The 15,634-nt window shown below is 28.6% G+C and overlaps 2 protein-coding genes across 3 annotated transcripts in view; one reads left to right on the top strand and one right to left on the bottom strand.

Annotated features, from left to right (window-relative positions):
- The window catches only part of LOC107450839 (6-phosphofructo-2-kinase/fructose-2,6-bisphosphatase), a 53,880-nt gene extending 39,011 nt beyond the window's left edge, over window positions 1-14,869 (bottom strand). The window contains exons 1-3 of one of the 2 annotated variants that reach the window (XM_016066749.4): window positions 14,240-14,869; window positions 11,821-11,946; window positions 9,010-9,106 (exon numbers count right to left, since the gene is read on the bottom strand). In XM_016066749.4, the coding sequence (XP_015922235.1) occupies window positions 9,010-9,106; window positions 11,821-11,946; window positions 14,240-14,309 (293 nt within the window). In that variant the 5' untranslated portion in view covers window positions 14,310-14,869. The remainder of the gene's footprint in view (window positions 1-9,009; window positions 9,107-11,820; window positions 11,947-14,239) is intronic. The other variant, XM_016066750.4, reaches the window with a different exon arrangement.
- Window positions 14,870-14,873: 4 nt separating this feature from the next.
- Window positions 14,874-15,634, top strand: part of LOC107450838 (uncharacterized) — a 57,654-nt gene continuing 56,893 nt past the window's right edge. The window contains exon 1 of the mRNA XM_043048299.2: window positions 14,874-15,111. Coding sequence (XP_042904233.1) covers window positions 15,100-15,111 — 12 coding nt within the window. The 5' untranslated portion in view covers window positions 14,874-15,099. The remainder of the gene's footprint in view (window positions 15,112-15,634) is intronic.

Raw genomic sequence — 15,634 nt, 5'->3', positions numbered from 1 at the left:
TTCTTATATAGGGTGACCTGGGGTAATTCCTGATCAAAAAATGCAAACATCTATTTTGTGAAAAAACTATTCAAGATAGAATTTTAATATTTACTGGAAGTTTGAGGCTATATGAGATGAGTCCTATGCTACCTTCTTTTGTTTGAAAATCTAATTAGAATTTAAAAGATTTTAAATTTTTAGTGATCAGGAATTACCCCTTCTCTTGATCATTTCTGGGGTAATTCCTGATCACTTCTGGGGTAATTACTGATCACCAGTTTTTATAGTAAAGGGGTTGTTTAAAAATAATTATACAATGGTAATTAACAAATAAGACATCAAGATCAAACAAATAAACCAAAGAGATGTTTAAGCAGCTAATAAAACGATTTCTTTAAAAGCAAAGAATAAAGATTAACACTTTAAATTTTCCAAAAATCTTTGCATCGTGCCATACATTTTAGGCAAGCAGCCAACTCATTCTCATGTTCTGTTGGAATATAAGAAAGAGTTCCCACATAAGTTACTTTTGCTGGATTTTTTAACTTCATTAAGTGAGAGTGTAAAGTTAAGTAAGGTATGTCAACAGCTCTGACAGTAGCTCTCACACTGAAATTTCATTTTCAATCATTAAAAGAAATTCACTAATTTTGCTTTCTAGAAGCTTAGTATCTTTTTTAGTGTTATAATTTCTCACCATATTTATATTAGGCAAATTTATAAACTTAAAAATTATTCTAACAATGTACACACATAAAATTAAGATAGAAGCAAGGTAAGGCAAACCAGAAATGGGACAAATCAGAACACATTTGTCTTGTATACAGTTAATAAACAAATTTTGTGATTACAGTTAAAATATATTTTAATGGTTGTTCCACTTAATAAATATGAACTGCCATTTAAGAAAAGACAATTAGCTATTTTTAATACTATTTATAAAAAGAAATGACAATGATTAGGAATTACCCCAGTGATCAATAATTACCCCATGGGGGGCAACATTTGATATAGTTTCCTATAATTAATTATAATGCTTACAGTAGATGTGAAACAATTAAACAAAAACTTACACTATTTTTATATCAAAGAAAAAGAAAGTAACTCAAAATATTTATTATTAAGAGAAGGAGGGGATCTTTGCAGAAATGTGCACATTTTGAAACCCATCTTTAAAATGGAAAATACAGAAAGCAGTTTAAAAGATACTTATTTTGTTAGATTAAACAAAAAACTATAATTAAGTAAATGTAGTTATACTTTAGTAAAATGTACAAGCATTCTTGTCCATGTCTCCAATTTAAAAAAAAAATTTTTAAAATAAAACTTAGGTGATCATTATTTACCCCAGAAACAGAGTGATTGTGAATTATCCCTGGTCACCCTATATATTTCATACTGATAAAGGAGATACTCCTTATGTATGAGGCATATAGTTGAACTTTCCTTAAAATCTAAATTGCTCCTAAATGAAATAAGTTATATATTCTCTGAAGAAAGTTCTAAAATCTTCTATGAGTTTAAACTGCACTTAAAATCTTTCAAAGTTAATCCAATACTATATAATACTTGGGTTTTCATAATAAAACTCTTTTTTAAGTATCAAATTGATACATTTAAAACTTTTGAAAACTTATTTATTTCTGTTCTGTTCTAAATAAATGGAAGAAATACAATTTTACTGATTGGAAAGAAAATAAATTTTACATGACACTCAATTCTGATTGGAGCAAACAGAAATGTTCTGGCAGATGATACATTCTGATTAGTCAAATTTCTTTTTTGGGAAGGTAGAGATGGAATGTGTCAATAGTTTTCAGTATTTTTTTTTTCTATTCAGAAGTTTTTTTTTAAAAAATTGGATGTATATAATTATAATAAAAGTTTTTGAGAATAAAAAGGGCCTGCAGGTATTAGTGATGAAATAAGAGCATGCAAATTATCTTATAGTTAGTGATATAAAATCATTTCATTTCAATATAATTATAATAAATAGTTTAACTTTATCAGTGTTTCAAATGAAATTTTGTAGGGGTATCTCATTACCATAACAATCATTGTGACAAATAAAAGGATAAAATTAACTTCAAATATTCATAATTTGGTCTTACATTTAATTACATTTTAGAATCAAACAAAATGTTTGAATTAAATTAAAGTGTACAATGATTTTCTCCTTCCATAAAGATCAAAGTTAGTTCAATTAAAAAAAAAATTTAATGGCTGCTTTTTATTATTTGGCACTGCCCTCTACTCTTTCAGAGAAACTTTTATTTATATTTTTTTTAGATTCTGATCCCTCTCATTTACCAAAACTATATGATTCTGGATAAATTTATTTGCAAAAAAGGTGAAATTTTGTTCATTCTAAAATTTTGTCTTTCTTTTCTTTTTTGAGGGCTCAAAGAAAGAAAAAAAAAAAAATTTAATAAATGATTACTTTATTTTACATATTTTTCTACCATTCACATTTTTTTATATCATTTTATTATACTCTAGTTATAATTAAGGACTATAAATCATCAAACTACGAGTACTTTTAACGCATAATGATTCATAAGAAAAATATATTTTTTTTTAAAAAGTGAGTGAACGGCCCATCCAAATTTTTATATCAGATGTTAGTTTGCACTTTCAACTATCTTTGAATAAAATATTTTTGAAATTGAAGGGGGCGAGTTGCCAGAAATATTCTCCTGAAGTTACTCAACTCCGTTGATCAAAAAACTGCAAAACAGACCCATTTACTAAATAAGTAAGATACTTATTTGCAAAAAAAGGTGTTTAAATGACAGATTACTTTATTCTGAACAAAATTAAAAAAAATTATTGCTCTATGACAAATATAAGGTGAGTTACAATCATTAATAGCCTTTGATGTATGAATCAAAATGGCGGCAAATGTGCCATTTTGGCAAAAATACAAATGATTATAACTTTTAAACCCTTTAACCGATTTAAATATAATTGTTATTTTTGAAATCAGCACAAAAAATTCTATAAGTGTACAAATTTTCATCAAAATCTGAGACGGTGGGTGTCATGGCTGGATGAACTGACATGGAATGACCCAAATACATAAATTATAAATAAAAGCAATATTTTGCAGTCACATCAATAATTTAATCAGCCCTGTTACATCTTATCAACCAAATTTTATACAGAAAGCTTAATATTTAGAAACTTAGTATTATTAATCTGTAAACATTGTTATACAGGGTTTCTACTCAAATCTAGAAGAAAAAAAATTCCTGTACATATTATCAGTGGCGTAGTTTTAAGGAGGGGGTTTGGGGGACAAAATGTCCTCCAAAATTACACATTACTTGACTAATGAGTAATTATTCAGTTCGGTAAGTAAGATGTAGACATAAAAAATTTTTATTAATCATTTTTTCTTAATTTAAACATTTAGAATATATGTGTGTATATATATATATATATAGCTGTAAACTTGTACGGCCTTTGAGAAAAAAATTGCTTAGTAGTAGCAAAATTACTCCAGTTCAATGTATTAAATCTTCAATTTTGAAGCTTTAAAAACAAATATTCAACATTTCACAACAAATTAATAATTAAAGAAATATGTAAATATAATCTATTTGTTAGCTTACATAGCTCTTAAATGTTTAATAATCAAATAAATCTTTTCAAATTTACTTGTTCATTTACTACCACTTTGTAAAAACTTTTTCAGCGACCGTACCAGTTGGCAGGTGTGTACATATATATATTTACTACCACTTTGTATATATATAAGCAGAAGGCATAACCTCCTCTAATTATGCAATAAAACTACGCTACTGCATATTATGCACAATATATTAAAAGGAATCACAAACAATCACTGTCTGACTATATTAGTCTAGCTATACTAGCTAGAAAAGTTAAACTTACATAAGGAACAGCTTAATATATTCAAAGCGAATAACACTATGGTAAATGAAATAGTCTATTATAGCTGAAATATCTTCCTTAAATATCCCATAGATTACCCTTTGAGTGGTCACCACTTTTAAAAGACTGAAATGAGAAATAAAATCCCTCGTACTTTCCTAGTTTGCAAGGAAAAACTTAAAATTCCCAGCATTATCCCAGTGATTTTTTTAATTTCCTGTATATTTCAGGTTTTCCCTGTTGGAGTGTCAACTCTGTTATATTTTAGAAAATATTTGAAAAAAGAAATTTTTAAGTGAAATTTCTTTTCTCCACAAATTACTCTATTTTCAATAACTCTAATAAATAAATAACCATGTTCGAGTCAAGTCTTTACAAGAAATAATAAAATTAAATTTGTTTATTTTCAACATAAAGGTCTGCATATTGCTTAAGTAAATATAAAATTGGTTGTTTACTAGGTTTCTTGCAAGATTTTGTTTGATTTTAGCCCCAAAACTACATTATTCCTTGATCCCCCCCCTCCTCGAAAAGCAAATTCCCTGACAATTTTGGGTACTCCAGGCTTCCCTGACATGGTGGAGAAATCCTGCTAACTTTGCTCAATACATCTCTTAACTACATTATAAAGCTAGAAATACAAGTAGTAATTTATTTTTTTTAATTATAATTTTACAGTGTTGAGCATAATCTTGTATGTCTTTACAATTTAAAAACTCCTTGAAAAAGTTTTTTTTTTTTTTGCAATAACGCACCCTATTTGCACAAATTCAGAAAAGCGGACCCTGGTTGAAAGAATGCGAGTAATTTTTTCAAAATTTCACGAAAAACGGACCTTTCACAAAATGTCTGGACAGACCCCTGCTTGTGTGAGCTATAGTGGGCTAACTATATTTATCAGTTTTAATTGCTGGAAAAACTTAGAGGAACAGCTGAACATACTCACAACAAATAATGCTACAGTAAATAAAATAGTTTAGTATAGTTTGAATCATCATCATCGTTGGTCAGACAGCCCAATGCCCTCCTCTGAAGAATTCTCCAAAATGACTCACAATTTATTTTTGATCTCCAATTCTTTTCATTAATTACAAGAAAATCAGATTCCACCAAGTCAGTCCATCTCAATCGCGGCCTTCTTTCTTGTCCCAGTGGGTTTAAAAAGCAGCATCTTTTTTATTGTATTGTCATCACTCATTCGAATCATGTGGGGCATCCAATTCATTCTATTTATTTTTAGGTATTTAATAATATCGGGTTGTTTATAAATCTTTTACTGTTCAATGTTAAATCTCCTTCTCCAGTTATTGTTTTCATTTACACCACCAAGTATACTCCACAAAATCTCTCTCTCAAATATTGGGATACAATTTTCCTCCATTTTTGTCCAAGCCTCTGAAGCGTAAACTTTGTTTTTCTAGAAAGAAACCTAGATTTAATTAATCTTCTAAATCAGGGTTTCTTAACCTGTGGTTCATGAACCCCTAAGGGGTCCATGAGTTATATTTTGGGGGTCCGCTGACTACTCCTAATTTTTAAAACGTTTGGAAGCCTACCCATTGCTTGTAAAGCGAGTTATGGCAGCTATAATTCCGTTTTCTACAGTGTATCGTTGCGAAGCGGGATTTTCCACAATGGACAATTACAGTCAAATTTTTTTTTAATTTTAATGCATTCAGAATCCCTCAAAACTCCCAGAAAACATTTCATTACTTTTCTAAGAAAACTATTTATTTAGTTATTTTCAATCAAAAAACGCTTACTTTCGTTTTCGCCTGAAACGGGGAGTCACGTGATTATTCACGAACTGACGTCACACGTGTCCATCTGCCGTTCACTTACAATAGCTGTGCTGTGAAAACCAATACGTTCTTGCTTTCGTTTAAATTTTCTAATTAAATCCAACCATTTTAGATGGTCTAAAGCTATCTGTATAAAAAATTGCGCCTTAATATCGCTTAATAAAAATGTGGATTTGATATAACGTATTTTTATAATGTTAAATTTCAGTGGTACCCACTGAAACATTGTTAATACTTGACGAAATTTTGTAGCTCGGAATATTTAAGATTTTTTAGTTCAATAAAAAAAGTGCATGGTATTGCTTATAAATGATGCGTTATAAATACAAAATAACTTCGTTTTTTCATTTTTAAACTATGATCTTAATTTTAATGTATACTTCAAGTTCATTTGGAAGATTTATTTTCATCTTAAGTGAAAGAAATGTTGGATCAATTTCTTATGTAGAATAAATAGTTTTAGATTTTAAAATGTAGGACAGCTTAAGTTATTGATAATTTTTATCTATTTATTCTGTGAATTCAAAGCATGTAATTGTCTTCATAGCAGTAGCCTCTTAAAAAACTTGTGATCCCAGCAAAAATTTATATATATATATATATTCCTGCAGATTTTATTAACTTTACTTTAATTGCCTTAATCTATGTTATAAGAGTATTTGAAATCAAGCATATGCATTTATTTAGTTCTTTATTGCAGAAATAGGAATAAAATTTTATAAATGCATATAAAAATAATTTTTCGCCATAGCAAAGTTCCTATTTACTCAAAGAATAAAAATATTGAGAAAAAATATCAACATTACTGTTTATTTTTTAATTATTTAATAAATAATAAAGAATGTGCATTAGAATTTCTTTCCATTTTGTATAAGTTAATTTTTTATTTTTGTTCTCTAGCTTTAGTGAAACAAAAACTTCCAGCTTAATGATATTCGCTGAAATTTTGTGGATAAATAAGTTAATTAGATATGGATAAATGAGAAATTAAGTGAAATTTTAAGTATAACTAGATAATGGTGATGATGATGGTCAGATATATTTCAATGGACTAGATTCTTGAAAGTGTTGATACGTTTTCGGCTATACCGTATGCATAACCTGAGATTTTTTTAAATTATTTTTTATTAAATTATTTTTAATTAAAAATGTATAATGTATTAATTTTACTATTTTAGAATTCTTCATTGCAAGCACTGACAAATAGCTTTTCAAAAATAAGGAGAGAAATTAACAATAACCATACTTTATTAATACTATATTGCAGAAAAAGGAATTAAAATTTACAAATTTAAAAATAAAAGTAATTTCGAACTGTAACGGAATTCCTATTTAAGCTAGGAATAATAAATATAAGCGTTAATGTGCATTTAAATATTTAATACATAGTGAAACAGACAAAAAAAGATGACATAAACTGCATTAGTAAGTATTTACTTAAAAAGAAAATCCTTCAACTCTAGTAATAAATAAATAAATTAAAGAAGCAACATTAAATTACATTATTTGAATTTTTGATCATTAGCACATAGATTGTAACGATGATGGACTGATATTTTTCAATGGACTAGATTTATGAAAATACTGATTTGTTTTAATGCAATAACGAATTATAAAATCATCCATCCTATATCAAAATGTATAAAATTTCTATCCAATCTGCGACTTATTTTAATTAAGTAATTAGGTTGTAATGAAGCATTATTTTAATTTAAAAGTAAGTGGAATAAAATAGTATTTTCTATGAACCACCACTGATTTCAGCCGAAAAGAAATGTTGATTCGCTGTAAAGAGTTACATAATCATTTCTTCAGATATTTTAATGATAAATAACAACGTTTGAAGTTTTAAAATCTTTCTTTCATTTTGCACACACTCTCAGAACCGTAAATTTAATTCACAAAATTTTTACTGATAATTTACAAAGGATGTTCATATGATATACGTGATATCAAAACTAAAAGAGCATTGAAATAGCCTTAGCGGATGGAGACGGCACGTTTCCCTTCGGCACATTTGACGTCATAACCAATCAGGGATCGTTTTTGATTGCATCACTTACGGAGGCTTTTTGGGGCAATTTAAATGTTTAATAACTAAATAAATTAACATTTGCCGAAAAAAATAAGTTAGGTATGAAAATAAAAAAAATTATGATATGCTGTAATTGTCCATTGTGACAATAAAAACATAACATCAAAATCGATTGAATGTTGAACATGATATGCCCGTTTGCTTTGTTGAAAACCATCCCCCAATTCAATTTGTTAAGTAAGGAAAAGCAGCAGCAACCTTCACATTAAAAATTTTAATTTAAAAAATTTTGTGTACTATTGAAATAATAAAATTAAATGTTTTCTAACAATTGACGTTTTTTGCAATTATTTTTTTCACAGGGAGGTGGTCCGAGATTTCTTAAAAATTTTTAAAAGGGGTCCATTATATCAAAAAGGTTAAAGAACACTGTTCTAAATAGATAGAGTTGGTTTTTTATTTCAGGAGTCATTATGTTGTGTATAGTTGGAATACCATCCTTAAATATCCCAAAGATTACACTTTGAGTGGTCACCATTTTTTAAAAGACGAAATTCCCTGTATTTTCCCAGTTTGTGAAGAAAAAATACCTGCGTTTTTCTGTTATTTCAGGTGATTTTTAAATTTCCTGCGTTCAAATTTATATTTCCTGTATCCAATTATTATTTTTAAACACGTAATGTTGCTTATTAAGCTATAACTAAAAAAAAATAAACTTTTTCAGCAAGATTATGAATTATTAGGTTCGGTCAGAATGGTGTCTAATTTTATTTAACAAGAAAATTATTAAATGCTGAAGAGTCTACTATTAAAGAAAAAATACTATGCTTTTCAGAAAGAATACACTTATTGACTACTGAAGAGTGGATTACTAAAACCGTCATAAGAAATTCTCTTCCCCAAAAGTAGATGAGAGCGTTCTACACGCTAACAAATACTGCTGTCTTCAAAACAATGTTTTCAAAGCTGAACATTCTTAAATAATTCCATAGTAAATGAAATAGTTTAGTATAGCGCAAAAATCATTCATAAATACTCCATAGATTGCAATTTGAGTAATCACCATTTTTTAAAAGACAAAAATAAGAAACAAAATTCCCTGCTTTTTCCCCAGTTTGTAAAGAAAAACTCAAAATTCCCTGCTATTTTAGGTCCCTGTATTTCTCAGGTTTTCCCTGTGGAGTGGCAACAATGAATTAATATAGCATTTTATAAAAGTTCTACTGCTAATTCTCAATGTATATAACTAAATCAATTTGAATTGCATATCATTAAAAATGAATGTGCTCATACCCTCTTATATCCATTGCTTCTTTATTGTTGGGATTAAAAAATTCATGATTCTTGTATGCTTCAGTAGCTTTTCTTCTGTACTCTCCAACATTAAAAACTAGGAAAATAAATTTTTATATATATATATCTACATATATAAGTTCAAAATGAAGAATAAAACACAGAAAAATTATAGACATAAGAAAAAAAAAGGGGGGGAAATAATAAGTAAAAAAATAACAAACAACAGTTTTTAAAAAAAAAAGGATGAAATTTTATTTAAAAAACCGGAAAAAAAGATATAATCTTTTCATCAACCCACACGATTATATCCGCAAAACAGAGTGCTTTCTGATATTGTATCAATAAAGCCAAAGCAAAATATATTAATACAATAGTGTGAGGAGCACTCAAATTTTTTTTTAATAAAAATTACTACAAATAAAATAGAACACAAAAAGTAAAAATAACATGTAAAAACAGAAAATAAAATAAAATGAAAAAACAATAAAAATGGACTATAAAGCGAGTAGCGAAATCAGATCAACTTACATGGACCGGAAAATTTTCAAGAATGATTTAAAAATGTTTTCGCAGAAAGATTGCCAGATTACAAAATATGAAAACAAAAGCGCAAATTGAGTGTAACAAGAGGGTTTTAAAGTGTCCTTCTTACTGCACTGCTGAAGTGATTTGTTATTCTGTGCATTGATTTGTTAGTTACCAAGGATGAGCCCAAAATGGATGTGTGCAATGTAATATTATAGTGTCTAATTTTAAAAACTGACCATAGAAAGTTTTAGAAAATAGATGTTTATTTAAGAAAAAATATAAAATAGAAAAGAGAAACATAAATTGCCTGTTTTGCAAATAATTTTAGCCACGGATTTGCACGAAATGGATTAGCACATGGAAAAATTAGATAAATTATCAAAGAAAAAAATTTTAATAGATAATTTTAACACGGATTTGCCCTATATATATATATATATATNTAATTGTGAGCCCAAGTCAGAATTCCGGAAATTTTCTTGAGTTAAAAAAAAAATAAATAAAAAAAAAATAAACAGTTTAAATTTAAAAATTAGAAAAAAATTTATACAAGGTTTTTTCCTTTTTCTCAATATTTCTTAGTTTACTTACAATACATTTAAATTTTTACACATACCTATGATGACCTGGAGAAGTAATTAAAATTTACAAATATGTCTTTCTTTCTTGAGTTTATGATTATAGCAACTATTTACTGATAAAAAATGAATATTGATCATGAATATAAGCTTATAAAGTATCTTTCTGGCTCGCCCTTACAAACAAATAAAATAAACTGTGTTTTTAAGTTCCATCTTCGAAAATTTGATTTCCGGAATCTTCTGTGATCAATGATTTTTTGAAACATCTGGACCTCCGATCTCCAGAAACTTCCGGATCACTGTTAGCGAAAAATCCGGATTTTTCCCCGAGCACAATCAGCCCTGGAGAGAGAGAGTGAGAGAGAGCACAAAAAGGGATAAAAAGAGAAAAACAACTGCAAGTATATAGAACTCATAAAATAAGTTAAAAATACAGAGGAGACATGGAAAATATTAAAGATTAATGAAAAGAGAAAAAGTAAAATATTTATTTCTACATATAGATTAAAAGGCTAAAATTATGAAAAGATATAATCTCTTCATCAGATCACACAATTATATCCACAAAAAGGAGTAACTCTCTAATATTGCATCAATTTTGTTGAGTGCTCCTCACACTATTGTATTTCTATATTTTGCTTTGGCTAGATCGATACAATATTAGTGAGCACTCCTTTTTGCGGTCATAATCATGTGAGCTCATGTTTTTGTTCTCTCGCTTTTTAATATATATTGAAATATTTTATTTTTATAACTTCTCTTTTTCTCCTTTCATTAATCTTTAATATTTTTCATGTTTTCTCTCTCTATATATATATACATATAGATAGATATACACTTTACGTGTAAAAAAGAGAGGAAATTGGATATTATAAACTTTTTATGTCGACTGATTTTTTTCTTCTTCATTTCTTTGTAATAATTTCGAAATTTCTAATTCAAAATAAATACATATACCTATTTTTAAAACCATCTATATCCAGGAACATCTAGTGTATCTAACACTACAAAAATATAATTCTAACTCACTAGTATATAAGACATGTTAACTCGATTCTATGGTGAGGCACCTTTTGATAGATGGCGGTAGACCTGGTCAATAACTACTATCCCCATAGCTATGATTATTTAAAATAAAACAGGCAGGGGCCGACTTAGCCTAATGGGGGCTTGGGGAATGTCCATCATGCTGAATGGAGTTTTCTGATTGTTAAATTTGTCATCTAGCTACAAAAAATTTACATCCTTGCTGACATTAGGTTGGAATTCAGCTAAATTTTCACAATTACGATAGCTCACTCGAGCCAATCTGGAGCTCGTATTTTTGTAAACATAACCTATTTTGCGATATGTAAAAATACATGCTTTTGATTGGCAAAATTTGTCTATCGTAATTGTGACAAATTTAGCTGAATTTCACCCTAGAAAGCCATGAATTTATGAAATATAGATTCTTTGTGTTCATATGATAGATTGATGGAGAGCTAACATAAAATAGATGGATTTTGCACTATACTGATATTTCGTTTAAAAAAATTCATTAAACAAGGAAACGTAAAATAAACTTTCCATTCGATTTGGGGGCTTCCTCTGATGTGGGGGCCTGAGACAACTGCCCCACATGCCCCTGCCTTAGTATGGCTCTGAAAACAGATATCCTTGCATTTATTAACAATAGAGTATAATGAACAAAACAAACCTTTGGTGTTTATTCCAATCCAGTTGAGATAGCGAGCAAGTTTTCGTGCAATATAAGTCTTTCCACGAGCAGGCAAACCCACCATAGCAATCACGTGCGGCACATTAACATAATTTGCACACATTCCTATCCAAAACAGATTAGAAAAAACAGTAACCAATATAAATGCTAAACTCAAATGTGCAATATATATATATATATATATATATATATTGCCATAAACATAATGCAATATAAGTATTGGATGACAGCGTCTCATGAAAATAGCATACCTGCCAACATATACTTTTTTTTTTAATTGAACATGTAATAATTTTTTATTCCAATATTATGGGTGATATTCCAGCATTTCCTTGGGGGTAGGGGGAGCCACACACTAATTATTTCCTTCCTCACATTTTGTAAGCAATTATCAAAGTGGATTTAGTCAAGAAGTTGAAATTTCCTTCTAAATTTATCAGCGACTTGAAAAATATATGATATCATAATATTTTCACAGTCTACTGAATTCGGCAATGAGGAGAGGACTTTCCTTCCAGTTCTAGAAATTTCTCTGTAAGTACCTCTGAATCTGATCAAGTCTAGTTTTTTTTTTTTTTCTAAAAATATATTCTTTNTATGATATCATAATATTTTCACAGTCTACTGAATTCGGCAATTAGGAGAGGACTTTCCTTCCAGTTCTAGAAATTTCTCTGTAAGTACCTCTGAATCTGATCAAGTCTAGTTTTTCTTCATTTTTTTTTTCTAAACATATATTCTCTGTACTGAATGCAACATACTGAGATAAATCATTACAATAATATTTTTAAATATTCATCAATATTTAAATATTTTAGTGGTTAAAACAAGGAATATAGTCTTAACTTATATTCTTTGTATTGAATGCAACATACTGAGATAAGTCATTACAAGAATATTTATGAATATCCATCAATATTTAAATATTTTAGTGGTATATAATACAAGGAATATAGTTTTAACATATATTCTTTGTATTGACTGCAACATACTGAGATAATAAATTGCAAGAATATTTTTAAATACCCATTAATATTTTAGTGGCCAGTTGTTCTGGTTTTCATGAAGGTCAAATTGACTTGTTGAAACTTGGCCTGACATTATGCGGAGTAGAATTGAAAAAGATAAAGTTCAATTTTCTTCAAACTCCAATTTTCTTTAATCTCTACAAACACAGCTTTGGTTCAGGTTACTTCTAGGTTTGGTTCTAGGGTGTGGTTAAAAAGCTTTATAGTTGACTCCAAACCAAAAATTGTTGATTTAAGTTAATGGCAGAACAAAAAATTTAAATTATTAACTATGAGAATGCAACTGGCAACTAATAAATCTGACTAAGGCTATTTCTAACTGTCTAATTCTTGAACATAAAATAAATTAAAGGAATATCTTCCAAGCAATAAGTTGTAGGGAAGATTTCGGTATCATGATCTGTGGCAGAATAATCGCCAAGTCATGGCAATTTTCGGGCAGCAGCCCGTGAGAAACTAAAAAAACATCACAGAAAGGGACCAACTCAAACCATACAACTCGTAGTCATTTCCGGGAAAACATCTACATATTTTTCTAGAAATATTTGAAAGTGGACTTTGGCGATTGTTGATGGACTAAATGGGACTTTGGCGATTGTTGTTGGCATGACAGATCACGATATGGAAATATCCCCAATTTGTTTAGTTTGCGGTTGTCCTAATTGAGATTTCTTTTTCTTTTCAATTTCTTGCGTGCCACTGCTTTGGGGTAAGGAAACTTGGCGGATTTTCTGACAGGTATATGGAAATATTTTCACGTTCGAAAGAAAACTTTAACATTCCCTTCCTTAGAACTTTCTGGAAATATTTCCGTATCGTGATTTGTCGCACTAATTACAATCACCAAATAGATTTTAAACTTGCAAATTTTTTTTTAAAAAAAATATGTAGATGTTTGCCGAAGGGCGGTTATGAGTTATACCTTTCAAGTTTGTCCCTTTCTACGATGTTTTTTTTTAGTTTATAGTGGGCCACAGTTCGGAAGTTGCCATAACTTGGCGATTATTTTGCCATAGATCAGGATACAGATATCTCCACAACTTTATAAATAATAGAATTTAAAAAGTAGTAAACTTCTTCAATTTGTAGATTTATCAATAACATTACCAAGAAAGTTTTAATAATGCCAAGAGTACACTGTATAGTAAACTGAGTTTTCAAACACTGATTCAGCTTTACATGGATGTAAATATTTATTATTACGAAAATATAGTAATTGCTTTGAATTTTGCGACGAATAAAGAAGGGGGAATTTTGGCCACCAGATATACAGTAATGAGAAATCGTCTGGAAATCAAAACCAATTAAATTAAACTTATTTAGAATATAAAATTTTTATTTCAAAGAAAATAAATACATTTTTTTCATACCTGGGTCAAAAGATACAGATGATCGACTCCATAGGGGATGAGCTTTAACTATATCCCAGTCGATATGCATGGTTAAAAACAGTGAGAGTAATTTGATAAACAAAATTCTGTAAAAAAAATAAACGAATTTTTTTACTTGATTAAGAACATTTCAAATAGTAACTTAATAATTCTTTCCCTAGTCGGAAGAAATCAAAATCCAAACTTAACATAAATAACAGAAAAGATTTGTTTATTTAATTTCATTGAGTATGTCAGAAAATATTGTAGGGACAGCAATTTTGAACTTTTTCGACTTTAGCATCTTTTTCCATTTGAGAATCATTTGGTTTCATTTGAACTGGCTTAAATATTTACGAACTTTAATTTTCACAGTGGCAAACGCATCTAGCGTAAAAAAACGCTCGGAAATGCTTCTTTTTGTAGTATAATTCAACTGCCAATAGTAATATAAAATTAGCTCTCTCTCTCCTTTATTAGGGTTGTTTAGGGCTCGTTTAAATTTTTTTTCCAACAAAAATTTTGTTTTAAAATAAAAATTTAATACATTTTAAAACAAATGCCAGAAAGGCTCTTGAGATCCACCATGGTGATTGGTGCAATGCGAGCTCCACTCTACTTTCAACCTACAAGCAGTCCTTTATATTTCTTTTGGCCATCTCCGGCACAAGCTAAAACAAATTTAGCGCAAAATTTAAACAAAATGAATTATAAATGACACTATTATATCTCAGTTTTTAGAGTGATTAATTTTAAACAATTATGCTATGGAATATTTTCTAAATCCAAAAGTCATTTAATTCAAGGATAAAGTATCTTGTTGAAGATTTTTTTTGGAATAAAAATCATGCAATTCCAACATGAGCTCTGAGGTAGGAGTACTTAAAGTCACTTTTATTATACTGACGATTACAGATAGGCAAACAGCTTACTAATTTTTATTATCAAATACTCATAAGTATAACTTGGGGATTTTCTATAAAACAAAAATAAATGTGAAAATAGTTATTTTTTTTTAAACAGTAGATGAGAAAAGCTTGAAACTGTCTGGTGTTATGTTAAATTTAATTTTTTTTAAAAATTAAGCTAATATTATATGCTAAACAATTGTATTGGTTAATTTTTCTTAGATTTGTTACATTCTAAGTTTTTTGTTCTTCTACAGTTTTCTACTATTTGTTCTTCTGCAGTTTTTTATTATTTTTCAGGTAAAATCTTAGAATAGACCACCTCTTGACGACTTTTTTGAAATCTTGCCAAGTTAGCAATTATTACTGGGATTAAGGTTGCTTTTCGATTATTAAACAAAAAGCAATTTAAATTATTACAAGTTTATTAGATTATTTTTTAATAGAATAATTTCCGAGGCAAATTTCTTTTGTTCATCAAAATACT

This window comes from Parasteatoda tepidariorum, chromosome 8 (assembly GCF_043381705.1).
Source record: "Parasteatoda tepidariorum isolate YZ-2023 chromosome 8, CAS_Ptep_4.0, whole genome shotgun sequence".
NCBI classification, from domain to species: domain Eukaryota; kingdom Metazoa; phylum Arthropoda; class Arachnida; order Araneae; family Theridiidae; genus Parasteatoda; species Parasteatoda tepidariorum.
Note: the sequence above shows the minus strand (reverse complement) of the source record. Positions and strands in the feature narration are given on the sequence as shown.